Source organism: Dermacentor silvarum, chromosome 4 (genome assembly GCF_013339745.2).
Source record: "Dermacentor silvarum isolate Dsil-2018 chromosome 4, BIME_Dsil_1.4, whole genome shotgun sequence".
NCBI classification, from domain to species: Eukaryota; Metazoa; Arthropoda; class Arachnida; order Ixodida; family Ixodidae; genus Dermacentor; species Dermacentor silvarum.
This window is the reverse complement of record NC_051157.2, coordinates 112,740,219-112,759,121: the sequence shown is the minus strand read 5'-3', so window position 1 is coordinate 112,759,121 and position 18,903 is coordinate 112,740,219. Positions and strand designations below refer to the sequence as shown.

The window sequence follows — 18,903 nt, the reverse complement described above, 5'->3', positions numbered from 1 at the left end:
AATCGGATTATACGCACGGAGAGCGTAGTCGGTTGCAATAAGTATAGCCCAGGCGAGGTGATAATTGATAAAGTCGCATGTGCCAAGCATCACGCTCTCATGTCAGTCATACTTTTGTCTAGGAGTTACTTTTTTTATTTTGATTTGCCCATATTTCACGTACTGCTCGTAGTTCTTTGCGCATGGGATGTCTGTTGACGATTTGGTTCCACCTGCTCTCGTTGCTAAGATCAGTTGACAGAAGCGTGTCATCGTCTGTGCTCGCGTTCATGTTGTGTGTTTGTCTTAACTCTGCAGCGCTGTTTTCTAATTATACTATTCCAACTAGACCCAATGCACGCCTTACTTTGAATGTCCTGTTGAAGTACTAAGAACCCCGTGCCCTGTGTGCCGTTGTTTGGTGTTCAGCACGGATATGTATCAAACAATGACGTTCCACTTGTTTTATAAAGTTAAGTGATGCTTCCTGTCTAAGAGCCCATTGACGTTTAAGGGGTCATTCAGATTAAGAGTTTGTTTGTGTAAAACTGGATTCTCTAAGTTTCTAAAAACATTGCGCTTATGGAGATGTCTGCGCTTGTGTTAGAAATTCAAAGCTGTTTTTACGAGTATATAGTGAATGCAAATGAATTGCAACCGCATAGTATCAGTCTTATGCGACGTGTCCAGCAACAGCTGACGGATATTCTCGTGTGTCTTCGACACCAAAATCTACCAAAACCACAAGGAAGATTTTTTTTTATTCATGTACCCTAAAGCCCAGAGGGCATTACATAGGGGGAATTACAATTAACGGGGCACAAAATACATAACTAAACAGAGAAAATGTGAATTAGAAAACAATTTGCTCATTTAGCTGTTACCACGCGCGCACAAAGGGCTTCAATTGCAAAAGAACTCCTTCTTGGGCAAGTTGGTGCTGAGAATTCCTAGGTATACTTGCTGTGGCGCGAAGTACATTTCGTGAAAAGGGTGCAGAAGAGAGGAGACACTTCACCGCCGCCGCTTCACTGTCTCCTCTCTTCTGTCCCCTTTTCACGAAATGTATTTCGCGCCACATTCAAGTTTACCTAGGGCTTCAATTGACCTCTTAGCAACATGAGGATATTGTGCTATGACACCTTCGCCTAAATATGTTTACTTCTCCGACCCACATCCATTAGATGTACAACAGATTAGGAGATGAATGTCTTCCGCCCAATTATTTCGTGCTGTCAATACTAGTAAAGCAAATTGTCACAGTGGGATACATGTTTCAGACACCAAAGAAGCCATATTCTCGTGAAGTCGATGCAAGCCAGGTAGGTTTTTTGGTCTGGCGTTGGCTGACGGTTCCATCCCACCGCAGTCAACTATACCAGTTGTTTCGACTCGTGTGTGAGGTGATGTTCCATGGTGCCGGGTGATCGAGAGGTCCGGGGTGACGTCCGAGAGGAGCAAAAAAGGCTTTATTTACAGCATTTACATTTTGAGAGTTTTTCAATGTACGAGCACGAACTAGCACACTCAGAGCACTGAAGGTCCGCGTTTTAAGCCCTTCCTCTTCCCCCTTTCTCTCGTAGGGGAATTCACTGTTATTGTTCTCGTCCAATCACAATCGCCGAAACGTTCTCAAAATCCCGCCCCTGACGCTGCACCGTTCCGCCGGATTACGCCTCCAAGGTTGCGCAACCGCCCCCACATACGGGCAACCACTTGGCGACCTGGGAAGCTCAACTTTGATCCGTTGCCACGTAACGTCTTGCCGTTGGCCCTTTGCAAGAATAATGGGGCTTTTCATGAAGATCAGCTTGACATAGAGATGAGCCTTCACGATAAATAGCGTCGTCTCAAGTGAGCTCTTTCGTTGACTATCACAGTCCATACCGTGACGGAAAAGAGCGACGATGTCGTTTAACGATGCACGAGACCGATGACTCAGAATTTGTCTCGCCCATCAGCTCTGAGCTGTCGGACAGCCGAAGATGCGAAACATAATGGCTTGTCCATTAGTCTCAGGTGACGCTGGTCTAGTCGCCAGCTCCTTGGCCTGGCAAGGCACCGAAAAGCACGAATGACATTTCATTGCTGCAGGTCTGTCGGTGGAGCATTCTTTGTCGAAAACAGCCGCCGGGTACAACTGTGCTAAATGTCAGTCGTAACAAGGTGAATGTTCGCGACAACCAAAAAGTGATTTCCCGTTGCAAGTCATCATGCCTACTGCCGAAACACGCCTTAAAGCATTCAATGCATAATGCAAGTGGTTAAAATGAAAATACCGTCTCGGCGGATCGTTTTGCAGCACACGCGCATAACTTGTCGATGAAACATATATTTAAAAAACTATCAGCCCTTCCACTGGGGTGGAGATGGATGACCAGCGAAGCTGTAGTATGGTGGGAGTTATGTATTTCCAATTAGGACTATTAAGATGTGATGGTGTAATTGTTATTCGAACTATTAACGAATGAGAAATATATATGTTCAGGCGGTTTTCATTTATTTAGTGACCACAGGGACCATGGCCTTAGGGTCTCTACGGTACACTGCCATAGGATGTACGGCAAAGGTTGGCACGTTCAGCATAAACACATCCCCAATGCCGCGCGCGTTCGGTGCGAACGCGGAAAAAACGCCGCCGCCGTCGACAACAGTTGTGCGCGTTGTTTGTGTGACCGCACACAACCGCTGTCAAAACGCTGTCGTGAGCAAGCGCCCCAGCAGCAGCGGGCGAAGGTTCATGCGGTCTATCGCTTCAATTGAAACTTAGCAGCGAAAGCACAGTGCATACAGAGGTAGGGGCTGTGTTGCACATCGCTTTCAAGATACGGTGCGCGCGAACGCCCGGCGCCGCACAAAGTACAAGTTGCTCGCAGAGCAGAAGCCGCAACCCCTCCCTCCCGTGCTGCCTTCCCGCTGTCCTCCTTTCGCGCGGGAGATTAAGTCACCAGTTCCCCGTCACTCGTTGCGTTTGTTCTTCCGAACGAACGGCACGCGGCCGGGCCATGGCGAGTCGCATGGCAACTGATAAGAGCGCTAGCGCGATGTCTACGTGACGGAACGGCTAAAAGCCGTTGTCGACACTGTTAGGGCAGAGGCGGGCGAGAGCCCAAAGAGAGTCGGCGGCACAGGCGGCAGTGGCTGGCAGGGCTGCGCGCGTGTGCCGCAGTGAAGGAGCGAGCACGCATACGCACAGTCTAGGGTGTCTCGATGCCCTCCTCAACCACCGCTCCCCTTCCATTGGGAAGTCGCGTTTCCTCTCCACCGTGCGTTCGCTCCCCATGAAAGCGCGTGTCCCTCGCCCTCACGCGCTTTCACTCGCACATACAGCATACGGCCAATGAGAGTTTTTTCTACATCCAGACGCGACCATCGAAGAGTGAGCCCTTAACAACTTCTCTGTAAAAAGTGAAGAGAACCAGAAACTTTGCTTGGCGGTCTTCATTTTCGAAGCCTTCTGCTTAGCACTTCAGAGGCACTCAGCATCAACCAAAGTTTTCTTTCATGAAACACAAACGATTTTTTTTTTTTTGCAGGTCTGGTTTCCCAGCTATTCTTTCGCAGAAACTGGAGGAACACGGAGTCCTTCCCGAAGAACTCACGTGTTTCTACAGGGAAATCTACCGAAATGATTCTCTGAATGTTCCAGACAAAGTGTATCTGTTCGGGCCCAGAACAACACTGTCCTTCGACAAGGCACTGAAAGAGGAGTTTGTATTTGTGGAATGTGTCACGAAAAAGTCCCCGGAGAGGCCTTTTCACAAACAGTTACTTCTGAATGCGCTCCTCAAAAAGAACGTCGAGAAGCGCTGCCGACGGGTGCGTAAAGGGACGCCCCACAACCTCAGTGTCCTAATACTTGGTCTCGACGCGGTGTCGCACTTGAACTTTGACAGGCACCTTCCGGAGACCGCGAAATTTGTGCGGGAGAAACTCGGCGCTTTTGAACTTCATGGATATAACAAAGTGGGGGAGAAGAGCTACCCGAACCATATGGGCTTCCTTACAGGTCTCAAAAACTTTGAAGCAGACAAAGCTGCTCAGGCCGGATTCTATGACAACCTCAGTCCCTCGTTAATCTGGCGGAAATATGCGGCACGGGGATACAGGACCATGTTTCTCGAGGAGTGGCCGCAGTATTCTCTCTTCAGCAGCATCCCCTTTAAGGGTTTTCGGCGCGCCCCGGTTGACTATTACCTACGACACGTCATCATGCTAATGGATGACTTAACCAAGAACACTGAAGAAGAACTGCGGGTAAGCTGCTTGGGACCCACAATGCCATCTGAAGTGCTGCTGGACTACCTTGCCAACTTCTTGAACGTAATGTCGGAGCGACCTTTCTTCGCCTATGCCTGGTTCAGCGAATTAACGCACGAATGGCTCAACAACGCAGCGTATGTGGACGAACCTGTGCGGCGACTGCTTGAAGATGTGCACGCTTCCGGCGTGCTCAACCACACGGTTCTCGTGTTCTGCAGCGACCACGGATTGCGATTCGGCAAAGTGCGTACGACGTACATCGGTAGGCTCGAAGACATCCAGCCGTTCGGATTCCTCGTCTTTCCACAGTGGTTCCTTGACAAGAATCCTGAGGCAGCTCGGAGTCTTCATGTCAACCAGCGCCGCCTGACGACGCCCTTTGACCTGCACGCGACGCTCGCCGAGCTTCTCGACTATCCCGTCCTCAAGCGACCGCGTACATCGTACGGACTCAGCTTGTTTCACGAGATACCGGGCGAGAGGACGTGCAGCGACGCGTCCATCCAGCCTCAGTGGTGCGCGTGCAGTGTGCGGGACGCTGGTGCTGTATCCGGTGCGCTGGCCAGGGCACTGGCTGATCGGCTTGTTGCGCATGTAAACGGAGCGTTAGCGCGGGCATCGCGTAACTGCGCCGTGTACCGACTCCTCCGAGTGATGGACGTGACGTCGCTGCAGGCGACACCGGCTGAGCTTGAAAAGAACACGAGTGATTACTTTATCGTCGTCAAGCTGTCGCCGGGAAACGTTGTCTTTGAAGGCCTCGTGCGGGTTAACGGTGACTACAGCATTGAGCTGAAGCATATCAGCCGTTGTGACAAGTACAAGGTACATTCCTACTGCACACACACGCCCTGGCTTCGGAAATTTTGCCACTGCCGCCGCACTCTCGAAGTGCAGGTTTGACTTTTGCCTTGCGTAGCGCGTTAGCTATATGTGGAGGTGACAGAAAGCGGAAGCGATCGAAAACGTAACTATAAATATAATAATTGGTATAAATAAATTCTGCAATAACAGTGTGAAGCGACGAATGGCTGGAAGAAGTGTTTCTTCTAAGCACTCCGCTCTCACGTGAGCGTCATTACCTATATGATGGTGGCTTAGTCAGCTAAGGCGTCGTGCTGCTGAGCACGAGATCGCGGGATCGAATCCCGGCCGGGGCAGCCGGATTTCGATGGAGGAGAAATGCAAAAAGGCCCGTGTGCTTGTGTTGTAGTGCACGTTGAATAACCCCAGGTGGTCAAAATTAATCCGGAGCCCTCCACTACGGCGTGCCTCAATCAGAACTGGTTTTGGCACGTGAAACCCCAGAAATGAGACGAACCGATATTATGGTGCGTTGGCATTAGGCAACCTGTCATCTGCGCAGAAAAAAAAAAAAAAAACATTAGACGGTTCGCTTCAGTGATGCCGCCACCAGAAAGGCACCTCGAGCAACCAGTGTTCTTCGCGCGATAAATCTTACATTTGCAGTGCGAAACGTTGCGAATTTATAAACTAACACGTGCTTAATACATCATTGAATATTATCCACACACACACCCACACACACAAAAGAAAAACCTTAAGTTGGTGGTTCTTGAAATGGCAATACCCACTCAAGCTATTTCAGGTAATTGGCCATGAATCATGCGGTAGTCGCACAAATTAAAGAAAGCATTGCATTATTCAAGAAAATACATTAGAGGAATATTTAGAGCAGTTTATAAGCATAACGAAAAAAGCTTGAGGCTCCGAACTATCTACCAGTGTTATTTATATTGTGACCTGGTAAATGCTTTTGGCGCGTCAAGCATGTTTTGCGTGTTCGCAAGCTCGTTCGGTTTGTACTTGGCGCGACTGCTGCTATGGTTTGCTGTTGGTTTCATCCGCATTTCGGTGGCAATAATAATGCGAAACTTTCTATGCCTACCATTCTGTGGTTTTGCCTGGATTGGTCGGTCGTTCGGTCGCTGTAGGGGACCCGCCGAGTAGATTTACACTCCCAAAAAGAAAGAAAAAAAACATAAAGAAAGAAAAAAACAAAGATAAGCTCCTGGTAGCGGGATTCGAACTTCGGCTCCGCAGCGCAATCCTCTAACCGTTAGACCACAATCGCACGTATACTTCTCTCATGCGACCACTTATTAGCTTCTTCAGATGAGCGCGACGTTATTGATCATGATGACTATTTTCGTGCTATGGCCCATACTCGCAACCGGGGATCGGCTAGGAAGCAGCCGGTACATTTAAAGAAGCTCGTCCCTCGCCGACAACATACGCCGACTTCGTCGTCGTGACATCGCTGGGTTAAACGTCTTCTACTGTGCATGTGCCTGATTTGGTGTTTGCATTTCGGTCTAGCTTGTAAGCGGTGTAGTGCATAAGTATGAAAATTAAGGGAGCTTAAACTTGCGGTCATTGCAGATGCAATATGCAAATCCGCACATTACACCGACACAATTGCCGTATATGATCCAACAGCCAGGACGTGCTCCGAAATCTCGCGTAATATTCTGTTCAGGGGCACCTTCGTGCTCATTTAAACACCCACATGTCACCTCATACAAACCTCCGGGTCCTCTTGGAATGGATTTCAGGCTGTCACGACATAGCTCGCGTCCACATAATTTACATCCAACTCGGATGGACAGAAATCTATCCCATAAAGGTTGTCGAGCTTAGCACTGCAAGCAACGCCGCGCTCGACTCAACTGAGGCGCGCGAATCCCGCATGCTACTACGGACTCCCTCATATCTCTTTTCAGGAGCAAAAGAACCTCTCATCCGGCAATCACAAACTCCCTAATGATGCAATCATTCATCGCATTCAGCGTAGTCCAGGCGACCCCACCTGTCAGGGCAGCGTCCTAGTATGGTACACGCGTACTGGGAATGTCCACGCGCCCTCTCCTCACCCCACATCATCACACGCGCCAACAACCCCTCGTCCATGCTTTACCCCTGGACGAGCTTGGCCGCACCACTGGAACACTTGTGACAGACTCTGTGGCTCCTCCTTGTGCGCCACATTCGCCACATTCAGGGGCCAATTACACCCGTCGCCAATCCTCCACCGTTGAGCGCCATCTCCACACGAGGGGAAGACTCGCGCTAGATTCGTCATGCAATAAAGTGTCCTTCCTTTTTTTATTATTGCGATAGCAATTGTATGGACGCTCTAGGCGAATTTATGCCGTCGTCGTCGCCGTCGTCATGAGGTTCCGTATAAAGTCCACGCGCGGGGGACGTCAGCAAACGACGAAGGTTCGTGAACGCCTCGTCGCACTCTCGTGACCAAGAGCCCGTTGCTCCCTACTAGCTTCGTCAGGGGCGACCGGATGGCGGCGAACTTCCTCATGAAGCGTCTGAAGTAGGAGCACAGACCAATGTAACTGAGCAATTCTTCGATGGACGTTGGCTTGGGGAATTCGGCAACGGCGCGAAGTTTGTCGGGGTCGGGGAGAATTCCATCCTTGGATACGACATAGCCAAGTATCGTTAGGTGCCGTCTAGCAAATGGGCACTTTTCTAAATTGAATTGTAGGCCGGCGTTTGATAAACACGTCAAAACAAGCCAGAGGCGTTCGAGGTGCGTGGTGAAGTCCGGAGCGATAACTACAACGTCGTCAAAATAGCACAAACATGTGTTCCACTTTAAGCCTTGCAGAACTGTGTCCATCGTGCGCTCAAATGTCGCTGGCACATTAGAAAGTCCGAAACAAGTGACGTTAGACTCGTACAAGCCGTCGGGCGTGATGAAGGCTGTTTTCCGCTGATCGACTTCTTCCATGGGCACTTGCCAATACCCTGAGCGCAAATCGAGAGATGAAAAGAATTCGGCTCGTTGTAGGCAGTCAATTGTGTCGTCTATGCGTGGCAGGGGATACACATCCTTGCTAATATTCTTGTTGATCCGGTGATGATCAACGCAAAACCTTACGGAGCCGTCCTTCTTTGTAACAAGGACGACAGGAGAAGCCCACGAACTTTTCGAAGGTCAAATTACTTCGCGCCGAAGCACGTCGTCAACTTGTTTGCTAATCACACGTTCATTGGGACAAACGTGATACGGGCGTTAATGGTGGGCGTTAAAACGTTTTCGCCGCTTGCCGCTAGGGTACAGCGCATGCGCACTCGGGACAGAAAAAGGCGGATTGGAGAGAGAAAGAGAGAGAGAAATCACTTTATTCTGCGATTAAAAAAATGCATCGACGCCCTCAGTCCAGGGCGTCGCTTGCGGCGTGCTTCAGCGCTAGGCCGATGAAGTCCGCAAGGTTTAATCGTTGGTCGTGAAGGGTAGTTGCGGCGGTCAGCCGCTCGGAGGAAGGGGTAGATGGGAGGGATGAAGGTTGGGGTGTCGCAGGGAGAGGCCTTCATCCTGCAGTGGAAATAAATATCGGCTGATGATGATGATATTGCAGGATGTACATGAAGGATAGGGGTAGAAAAACCTAGAATAAAGCTGCTTGACCAGCTTGACCATATCCCAACACCTATATACAATGGCAGAAAAGCAGTGGCATTGATTACAGTAACAGAACATGGACACACCAACGGATACTATAACAAAACAGCCTCGCTACTAGTCGTAAACACATTTGCAAGGGACGAATGTTGGGCCTTTTGTTGGTGGGACTATTTTTATTAGCTGAAAGCGAAAATGCTTGCTTGTTTTACGGCACAGTAAACGTGGGCATGCCTCTCATGATGAAACGAAGTGCAAGAGACAGTGTCACCTGACTTATTACGCACAGTGGGTCTATGCAATTTTCGAAATAATTAGGCAAATGTGCAAAGCAGCGAAGCGCACTTTATAATCAGGGCGAATGATTATTACGCGCTAATATTTCCTGTTCTTTTCTCCCTTTTTTTGCGTTTTCTTATTGTTAGCACTATCCTTGATTGCACTTCTTCCTACCGCCAAATTTTCGCACCATAGTGGTTACGAGCCACGCTTGAGGTTCATCATCATCAGCAGCTCGCAGACCTCTTGCTCGTGCCTTCTTCGAACGCTGGAACCCTGGCCTGTCCTCCCTTTAGTATTTGGTAAATTATCCTTCCGCTGTTTTAAATAATTTGCTCAGATATAATTGTTTTCCTTTCTTTCTTCTCGCGTTTTGTACTTTCATGTGTGTCTTTTTGAGCGATTCAGTGTTGCGTGATGTCCGCTTCTTCGCCTGGCCTCGGGGTTTGCCCCTGGTCAGCATCGGTTAGTATTCAAGAACTGATGCAGTAGTTTTTTTCTTCTCAATAGTGGCATCGTAATTATACCTGTTGCCTTGGTGTCGATCAGCGCTGGTCTTGTCTGTACGAAGAGGCCAGACACGAACGCAGGCAGACCTTACCTCGTCTCGGGTTCCTAACATCTACTTGCAAGGTTGCTAATGGCTTATTTCGGCCTGTTATCTATATAAAGTTTTACGCCGCGCTATCGTGATTTGTATATATTTGACAGCAGGTATCAGATGGTGCAACGTCCTCTTACGTTTTTCTTGCATTGACATTCCCTAAAGTTAAACTTAAATTATTCTAGTGACGTGCACCCTAGTGCCTCGTAAAATGCTTGCACTTAGTGCACATAAGGCTTGTATTTTTATTCTAAAGCTGCTCACCGTACGAGCCCTCCCTATGATGACCGCGAGTACACTAATGGAGCACATGACCGTGAATATATGTCTCATATTGCAACTTGGCCCATCAGTATGCATTGTGACATGACGCTCATGTATCCCGCTTCGCTATGTCGTCGCAGGGCGAGCTCACCGAAGGGCTTCCTGGTACATCGGTCACGCGCACTTCAACGCCATGACGATCGCGCCGTTGCTGCGCATGTTGCGGCGGCATTACCGGCTGGTACGGGCCCTCAGCGCATTCCTTCTGCGCAGCGCTGGTCACTGCCTGTGGACTTCCCTGTCATCGTCAGTAGGTTCGCGTTCATCTGGCGACCGATGGGAGCGGCCTGTTCCGATAGGCCACCGCATTCAAACGGTGGGATGCACGTTGCCCCGGTTTGACCCATTCGACCCGACCGTGAAGCATCCGGCGCCACTTCGAGCGCGCCAAGTGCCCCGGAAAGCCCAACTTCCTCACCATCAGGTGAAGCATGCCACACATTTGAAAATATTCGTAGAAATTTTACTATTCACACAAATTGTACTAATGTGAGAGCATCCTTTGCCAGGCATGGTCTGGCACGATGACCTTACCTTGGCCCGCGAATACACGCAGAATTGCCGCGCAACTGGCCGCTCGAGGCACTTTGCGTGCATTTGCGGGCTTCTTTCATGCTCGGAAAAAACACTTTTATGTAGCAAGTATTGAGCAACAGAAAGCTGTATCGGTAGTTTTTATTGCGATAGCAATTATATGGACACTCCAAAGCAGATTTCTGCCGTCGGCGTCGCCGTCGCCGTCGCCGTGAGGTTCCGTATGACGTCAATGGGGATGAAATCGTCGCCGCGTGCCGCCGAACGCTGTATGTGCGAGTGAAAGGGAGCGAGGGACGCGCGCTTTCACGGGGAGTGAACCCACGGCGGAGAACAAACGCGCGTTCTTCGCCGTGCTCCCTTAAGGGCTGCAGAAGTAGGCGTCTCTTTCCTCCTTTACAGTCACCATATATGTAGAGCAAACGCGCCTTCTTCCGACGCGCGACAGGCCGTGGGGGGGGGGGGGGGGGGTAGGCGACGTTTAGCTGCGGCACCACGTGCCTATTAGGCATATAATGCCTAATAGGCACGTGGCATATTAGGGGCGAAGCTCCTTATAGCGGCACCCGTTCCGTCCCCGTCATAGTAGTAGTAGTAGTGTGTAACCAGTCTGAGAAAAATGAGAAAACAATTCCGAAGTTGTGTCCGTAGCGCGGAATCGAACCAGGGACCCCCCGCTTCCGAGCGCGCGGCGTTAGCCCACTACGCCACGAAGCGGACATGGACAAACGCACCACGATGGCTATAAATACCCAACATTAACGAAAGGCCGCGTTTCTAGCGCGTTTCTAACGAGTTTGTGCTAGCGCGTTACGGCCCGTGTAAGAAGCTGGTGTAAGACGCTGTGGCCTCTCCACCTTACCTTCAACGCGTTTCGAACGCACTGCCCAAAGCGGTGGCAAGTCAAGTTCAAGTCGAGGAGCGTTTATGAATACGGGGGGTATACTCTCTCAGCAGTCATGTGATAGCGTCGGCAAACGCGGTGCACGTTCCGGCATGTGTAAATGGCTGCGTAAGACGCTGTGGCCGCTCCCCCTTACTAGAGAGTACTGCACGTTTCTAACGCGTTTGTGCTAGCGTCCCCTTAAGCGGGAGATCCGATGATTCCCTCCGGAGCTTCGCCCACTCATCATCATTCACCTCGTGGATCTGCTGTCATTTTTTTTTTATATCAGAGGCTCCGGCAACAGTCACCGACGCCGCACGCATTTTGTGTGAACGCGGGCAAAACGCCGACGGCGTCGACAACAGTTCTGCGTGTTGCCGGTGCTGCTGCATGTCCAAGTTTATACAGCTGATAAAGCTGCTATCATTATTACTCCGTATAGCTCTCTACAAATTTGCTATCGCAATTGATGCTTCGCCTTTCAGGTGAAACTGCGACAACTTTTTTATGTTGCTCTACAACTTTCTCATTGACACTTTGATAATTATGACACTACTTCTCGAGCTAGATAATTAATTACAATTACCTAAATAAATCTCAGTAACGAAAAAACTATTGGCGGCAACTCCACTGTATACTGGAAACAATACACACTATGTTTGCTTCGCGTAACGCCGTTCCTCTTTTTTTAAATCGTGCTGCGTGATAGCTGGGACATACTGTATATGTCGTTCAGCTGTGGTGCGGTTCTCGTAGCGCTCCTAATCTCCAAACTTATAAATTTTTAATCGAGATTTATTTCCATCCCCACGGCGTTGGAACTTAAACTTCTTGAAATGATCTGTAGTTAGCCTTAGCCCTCACGGGAAACTTAGCACGCGCACTTCTGACAAAAAAAAAAGTTGTCGCAGTTTCACCCGAAAGGCGAAGTATCAATTGCGATAGCAAATTTGTAGAGAGCTATACGGAGTAATGATAATAGCTTTATCGGCTGTATAAAGTTGGACATGCAGCAGCACCGGCAACACGCAGAAATGTTGTCGACGCCGTCGGCGTTTTGCCCGCGTTCGCACGAAACACGTGCGGCGTTGGTGACTGTTGCCGGAGCCTGTGGGGGCGGCTCGGAGGTTTTCGACATCAGAACGGGACACTCGTCGAGCAGCGTCGGAAGTCTTTACCACCTTCTCGCCTCAGAACGTTTTAGGAGCGAAGCTCCTTATAGCGGCACCCGTTCCGTCCCCGTCGTCGTAGTAGTAGTGTGTAACCAGTCTGAGAAAAATGAGAATTCCGAAGTTGTGTCCGTAGCGCGGAATCGAACCAGGGACCCCTCGCTTCCGAGCGCGCGGCGTTAGCCCATTACGCCATGAAGCGCACATAGACACACGCACCACGATGGCAATAAATACCCAACATTAACGAAAGGCCGCGTTTCTAGCGCGTTTATAACGCGTTTGTGCTAGCGCGTTAGGGCCCGTGTAAGAAGCTGGTGTAAGACGCTGTGGCTTCTCCGCCTTACCTTCAACGCGTTTCGAACGCACTGCCCAAGGCGGTGGCAAGTCAAGTTCAAGTCGAGGAGCGTTTATGAATACGGGGGGTATACTCTCTCAGCAGTCATGTGATGGCGTCGGCAAACGCGGTGCACGTTCCGGCATGTGTAAATGGCTGCGTAAGACGCTGTGGCCGCTCCCCCTTACTAGAGAGTACTGCACGTTTCTAACGCGTTTGTGCTAGCGTCCGCTTAAGCGGGAGATCCGATGATTCCCTCCGGAGCTTCGCCCACTCATCATCATTTACCCCGTGGATAAGCTGTGATTTTTTATATAAATATGCACTTAGTGCCGGAGCTAAACGTCGCCTCCCTTCTCTCCCCCTCCGCCCCCCCCCCCCCCCCACGGTCTTTCGCGCGCCGGAAGAAGGCGCGTTTGCTCTACCTATATGGTGATTGTAAAGGAGGAAAGAGACGCCTACTTCTGCAGCCCTTAAGGGAGCACGGCGCAGAACGCGCGTTTGTTCTCCGCCGTGAGTTCACTCCCTGTGAACGCGCGCGTCCATCGCGCCCTTTCACTCGCTCATACAGCGTTCGGCGCGCGGCGACGATTTCATCTCCATTGACGTCATACGGAACCTCACGGCGTCGGCGACGACGACGGCGACGCCGATGGCAGAAGCCTGCTTTGGAGCGTCCATATAATTGTTATCGCAATAAAAGTCACAGGCCTGCGCAGCACACGCAGCACAGTCACAGCGTAAGCTGGTGGAGTGGCTCAAGATCGAGTAGCTCCAATTTCGGCACCACGCACAACAGGGTCTGCACGGTAGTCTCGTGGCCTCGTTTTGACGAGAACCATCTGAACTGTCAGCCCGGTGTCGACGGCGAGTTGCGGCTTGCAATGCTCTCTCCACCATAGGTGCCGACTACGAAGTGGCTTCGGGGCTCAAGCTCTCGCCGGAGTTTCCCGAAGGGGGGGGGGGGGGTAGATCCCCCCCCCCCCCGGCGATCTGTAGCCTACCCCCCCCCCCCCCCGCCCGCCCCTACAGTGTCATTACCGGAGTTCTAGATCTGTTGCCCACATAGTTGGAGGATTCTTTTGCGTTGCCTCTACCTTTTCACTTTTGTTGTGGGTAAAAGCGTACGGCTTCATTGTTGGCGCGGACGTGCATGGTTTTTACTCTATATTTTCGCTTTCTTTCGGCAAATCCTGACAATAGGAGGACGAGCGCATTAGAAGCACCAGCGGCGGCTAGCTCATCCATGTTTCCTCACTTCAACATTTTTTTTAAGTTTCCGCTGAGAACACCATGCACAGACACAATATATTTCAATATATACGCAGGACAAAGTTTATTATATTTTTTAAAGAGAACGAGCTAGCCAACTAAATAGGCCTATGCCTAGAAAATGAATATGTTTATGTATGTTCACCTCCCTTCAAATTACTTTGCGTGCTTTTGTGATCCTGAGAAAAACCTGCAGACTTTTTGAGACCCCTTCGGCAGAGTCTTCAATCAATGGCGTGTGAAAAGCACGTGAGTGGTATGTGTCTCAATATTGATTCTCTTTCCAGTACGGAATGCTAACGACTGGCGACAAAAAAAAGAAAGAAAAGCTTGTCTAATTATTTATATTTACGCATTAGGGATGAAAACATCGTCTCTTGCATGCAGAGGAAATAAATGCGGAGTGTTTCAGCAAACACTTTCAAAAAATTTTTGAAGGTTGCGTGTGGCAGATAGCGCAATTCTAGTTCATGAGCTGGTCTACTAGAAGAGGCGGACAATACTTTGACAAAAAATTGAAATTCATATTAGACTAATCAACAAAAATTCACCAGTTAGGTTTTTAACATATTAACTTATGACCCATGTTGCAATTTACAAATTTTAGTCGTGGAGTTCGCAAGGCGGATGCACTGGGAATAATTCTAGGATGGCACCAGTTTCGAGATATTAATTCCCGAACATTGCGGAGAAATGCATTGGCGTTCAAGTTACTTTTGTGCTTACCCGCCATGGTTGCTTAGTGGCTATGGTGTTGGACGGCTAAGCATGAGGTCGCGGAATCAAATCATGGTCACGGCAGCTGTATTTCGATGAGGGCGAAATGCTAGAACACCGGTATACTTGCATTTAAGCGCACGTCAAATAACCCCAAGTGGTCTAAATTATTCCAGAGCCCTCCACTATGGCGTGTCTAATACTCAGATATTTATACTCAGAATTTATATATCTATTCATACTTTTGTGCTTCGATGCATAAAACGACGTTTTGTTAGAAAGTGACTGGCTCGCCAATGCATTTCTCCAAAAAGTCAAAGAATTAATATCTCGACACTGGTGCCAGCTTGAGAATTAGTTCCAAGTGGATCCGAATTCCACGGCTAGAATTTGTAAATTGCAACATGGGGCATAAGATAATTAGCTAAAAACTTAATTGATTAATTTTGGTAATTAATCGAATATGCATTTCAATTTTTTGTGCAAGTAATGTCCGACTCTTCGAGTAGACGATAATTGGCTCGCTCTTCTGCCACAGGCAACCTTTAAAAATTTTTGAAAGTGCTCGCTGAAACACTTTGTATATAGAATTGACTCAGTAACCGAAATGATGCCAAGTCGGATTCACTCGAAATCAGAATAAATAAAAGTTTAAAAGTCATGCGCAGCGGCGCTTATAATGGCACTCACAGTACTAAAAAAAAAAAAAGAGAAGAGTGCAGTTTGGCCGGGAAGGCGAAGCAGTATTAGTGATAGCGAAGTAGAAGACAATTAATTACACGAAGGAAGATTCTTACCGTGTAAATCCGTGCAAGGATCACACCCGTGTAAGGACCGCACCCCCAACTTTACAGCCAATATTAAAAAAAGACATCCAACCGAGAAGCAATCGCCTTCCGTTCGCTGATTCTGATCGGGCTCAACAGTGAATTGTCGCGCGCAGCGTACTTTCGCGCGTCGCTACTGGATTTCAAGAGGAGGCGATCGCGGAGGTTTACGGCGGATTTCATGCTCGTTGTTGGAAAAATGAGGTCTAATCAAACAAAAACAAAACAAAAAAAAATCACGGTTTATGCGCAAGCTCACTGCCGATTGCGCTCACCGACAGGCAATTGGTTTTTCCGGGCGGCTAGCAAAAATCGGGAACGTACGCAAGGGGAGCGTAGTCGGTTCCAATAAGTAGAGCCTAAGCAAGGTGATAATTGATAATGCCTCATGTGTCAAGCATCACGTACGCATGTCAGTGATAGTTTTGTCTAGGAGCTTTATTTTTTTTTTCATTTTGATTTGCCCATATTTCACGTACTGCTCGTAGTTCTTTGCGCACGGGACATTTCTGTTCACGATTTGATTCCACCTGCTCTCGTTGCTAATAAATCAGCTGACAGAAGCGCTGTCATCATCTGTGCTCGCGTTCATGTCGTGTGTTTGTCTTAACTTAGCAGCAGCTGTATTATAATTATACTATCCCAACTAGACCCAATGCACGCCTTACTTTGAATGTCCTGTTGAATTACGAAGAACCCCGTGCCCTGTACGTGTGTCTCATTGTTTCGTGTTCATCACAGATATACAATAAAAAATCACGTTCCACCTCTTTTATAAAATTAAGTTTTGCTTCCTGTCTAAGAGCCCATTGACGTTTAAGGGATCATTAAGATTAAGAGTTTGTGTAAAACTGGATTCTCGAAGTTTCTAAAGACATTCCGCTTATGGAGATGTCTACTTATGCTAGAAATTCAGAGCTGTTTTTACCGGTATATAGTGAACGCAATTGAATAGAAACAGCATAGTATCAGTCTTTTGCGACTTGTGTCCAGCAACAGTGGACACAAGTCTAAGTTTTGGTACAAGTAACAAATCCAAGTTTTGGTAGATTGTGGTGTCTTCTACACCACAATCTACCAAAACCACAAGCAATTTGCTCATTTAGGCGTTACTGCTCGCGCACAAAGGGCTTCAATTGACCTCTAAGGAACCTGAGGACATTGTGCGGCGACACCTTCACGTAAATATATACACGAAACATTAGGAGATGTACGCCTTCCACCCTATTTTTGGTGGTGTCAATACTAGTAAAGCAAATCATCGCACTGGGATACATGTCTCAGACACCAAAGACGCAATATTCTCGTAATTTCGATGCAAGCCAGCTAGGTCAATGTACGCGACAACCAAAAAGTGATTTCCCGTTGCAAGTCATCATACCTACTGCCGAAACGCGTCTTAAAACATTTAATGCAGAACGCAAGAGGTCAACACGAAAATACCGTGTCGGCGGATCGTTTTGCAGCACGCGCGCATACCTTGTCGATGAAAAATATATTTAAAAAAGTGAAGAGAACCAGAAACTTTGCTTGGCTGTCTTCATTTTCGAAGCCTTCTACTTCGCAATTCAGATGCATTCAGCATCAACAAAATTTTTCTTTCATGAAACACAAAGGATTTTTTTTTATTTTGCAGGTCTGGTTTCCCAGCTATTCTTTCGCAGAAACTGGAGGAACACGGAGTCCTTCCCGAAGAACTCACGTGCTTCTACAGGGAAATCTACCGAAATGATTCTCTGAATGTTCCAGACAGAGTGTATCTGTTCGGGCCCAGAACAACACTGTCCTTCGACAAGGCACTGAAAGAGGAGTTTGTATTCGTAGAATGGTGTCACGAAGAAGTCCCCGGGGAGGCCTTTTCACAAACAGTTTCTTCTGAACCCGCTTATCAAGAAGAACGTCGAGAAGCGCTGCGGACGGGCACGAAGAGCTACGCCCCATAATCTCAGCGTTCTAATGCTTGGTTTAGGCTCGGTGTCGCACCTGAACTTTGACAGGCACCTTCCGGAGACCGCAAAATTTGTGCGGGAGAAACTCGGCGCTTTTGAACTTCATGGATATAACAAAGTGGGGGAGAACAGCTACCCGAACCATATGGGCTTCCTTACAGGTCTCAAAGACTTTGAAGCAGACAAAGCTGCTCAGGCCGGATTCTACGACAACCTCAGTCCCTCGTTAATCTGGCGGAAATATGCGGCACGGGTATACAGGACCATGTTTCTCGAGGAGTGGGCGCAGTATTCTCTCTTCAGCAGCATCCCCTGTAAAGGTTTTCGGCGCGCCCCGGTTGACTATTACCTACGACACGTCATCATGCTAATGGAGGACTTAACCGAGAACACTGACGAAGAACTGCGGGTAAGCTGCTTGGGACCCACAATGCCATCCGAAGTGCTGCTGGACTACCTTGCAAACTTCGTGAACGTAATGGCTGAGCGACCTTTCTTCGCCTATGCCTGGTTCATCGAAATGACGCACGAATGGCTCAACAACGCGGCGTATGCGGGATGAACCTGTGCGGCGACTGCTTGATGATGTGCACGCTTCCGGCGTGCTCAACCACACGGTTCTCGTGTTCCTCAGCGACCACGGATTGCGGTCCGGCGGCGTGCGTACGACGTACATCGGAAGGCTCGAAGACATCCAGCCGTTCGCATTCCTCGTCTTTCCGCCGTGGTTCCTTGACAAGAATCCCGAGGCAGCTCGGAGTCTTCATGTCAACCAGCGCCGCCTGACGACGCCCTTTGACCTGCACGCGACGCTCGCCGAGCTTCTCGACTATCCCGTCCTCAAGCGACCGCGTACTGCGTACGGACTCAGCTTGTTTCACGAGATACCGGGCGAGAGGACGTGCAGCGACGCGTCCATCCAGCCTCAGTGGTGCGCGTGCAGTGTGCGGGACGCTGGTGCTGTATCCGGTGCGCTGGCCAGGGCATTGGCTGATCGGCTTGTTGCGCATGTAAACGGAGTGTTAGCGCGCGCATCGCGTAACTGCGCCGTGTACCGACTCCTCCGAGTCATGGACGTGACTTCGCTGCAGGCGACACCGGCTCAGCTTGAAAAGAACACGAGTGATTACTTGGTCGCCGTCAAGCTGTCGCCGGGCAACGTTGTCTTTGAAGGCCTCGTGGGGGTTAACGGTGACTACCGCATTGAGCTGAAGGATGTCAACCGTTGTGACAAGTACAAGGTACATTCCTACTGCGTGCACGCGCCCTGGCTTCGGAAATATTGTAACTGCCGCCGCACTCTCGAATGGCAGGTTTGA

The 18,903-nt window shown here is 49.2% G+C and overlaps 2 protein-coding genes across 2 annotated transcripts in view; both read left to right on the top strand.

Annotated features, from left to right (window-relative positions):
• LOC125945003 (uncharacterized) overlaps positions 1–17,578 on the top strand; it is a 26,823-nt gene extending 9,245 nt beyond the window's left edge. The window contains exons 2-3 of the mRNA XM_049666521.1: positions 3,516–5,067; positions 17,300–17,578. Coding sequence (XP_049522478.1) covers positions 3,516–5,067; positions 17,300–17,578 — 1,831 coding nt within the window. The remainder of the gene's footprint in view (positions 1–3,515; positions 5,068–17,299) is intronic.
• On the top strand, positions 17,279–18,903 carry LOC125945001 (uncharacterized). Its single transcript, XM_049666520.1, is given in 2 exon segments — positions 17,279–18,140; positions 18,142–18,903. Coding segments are annotated over 2 exon segments (1,311 nt in total). The 5' UTR covers positions 17,279–17,591.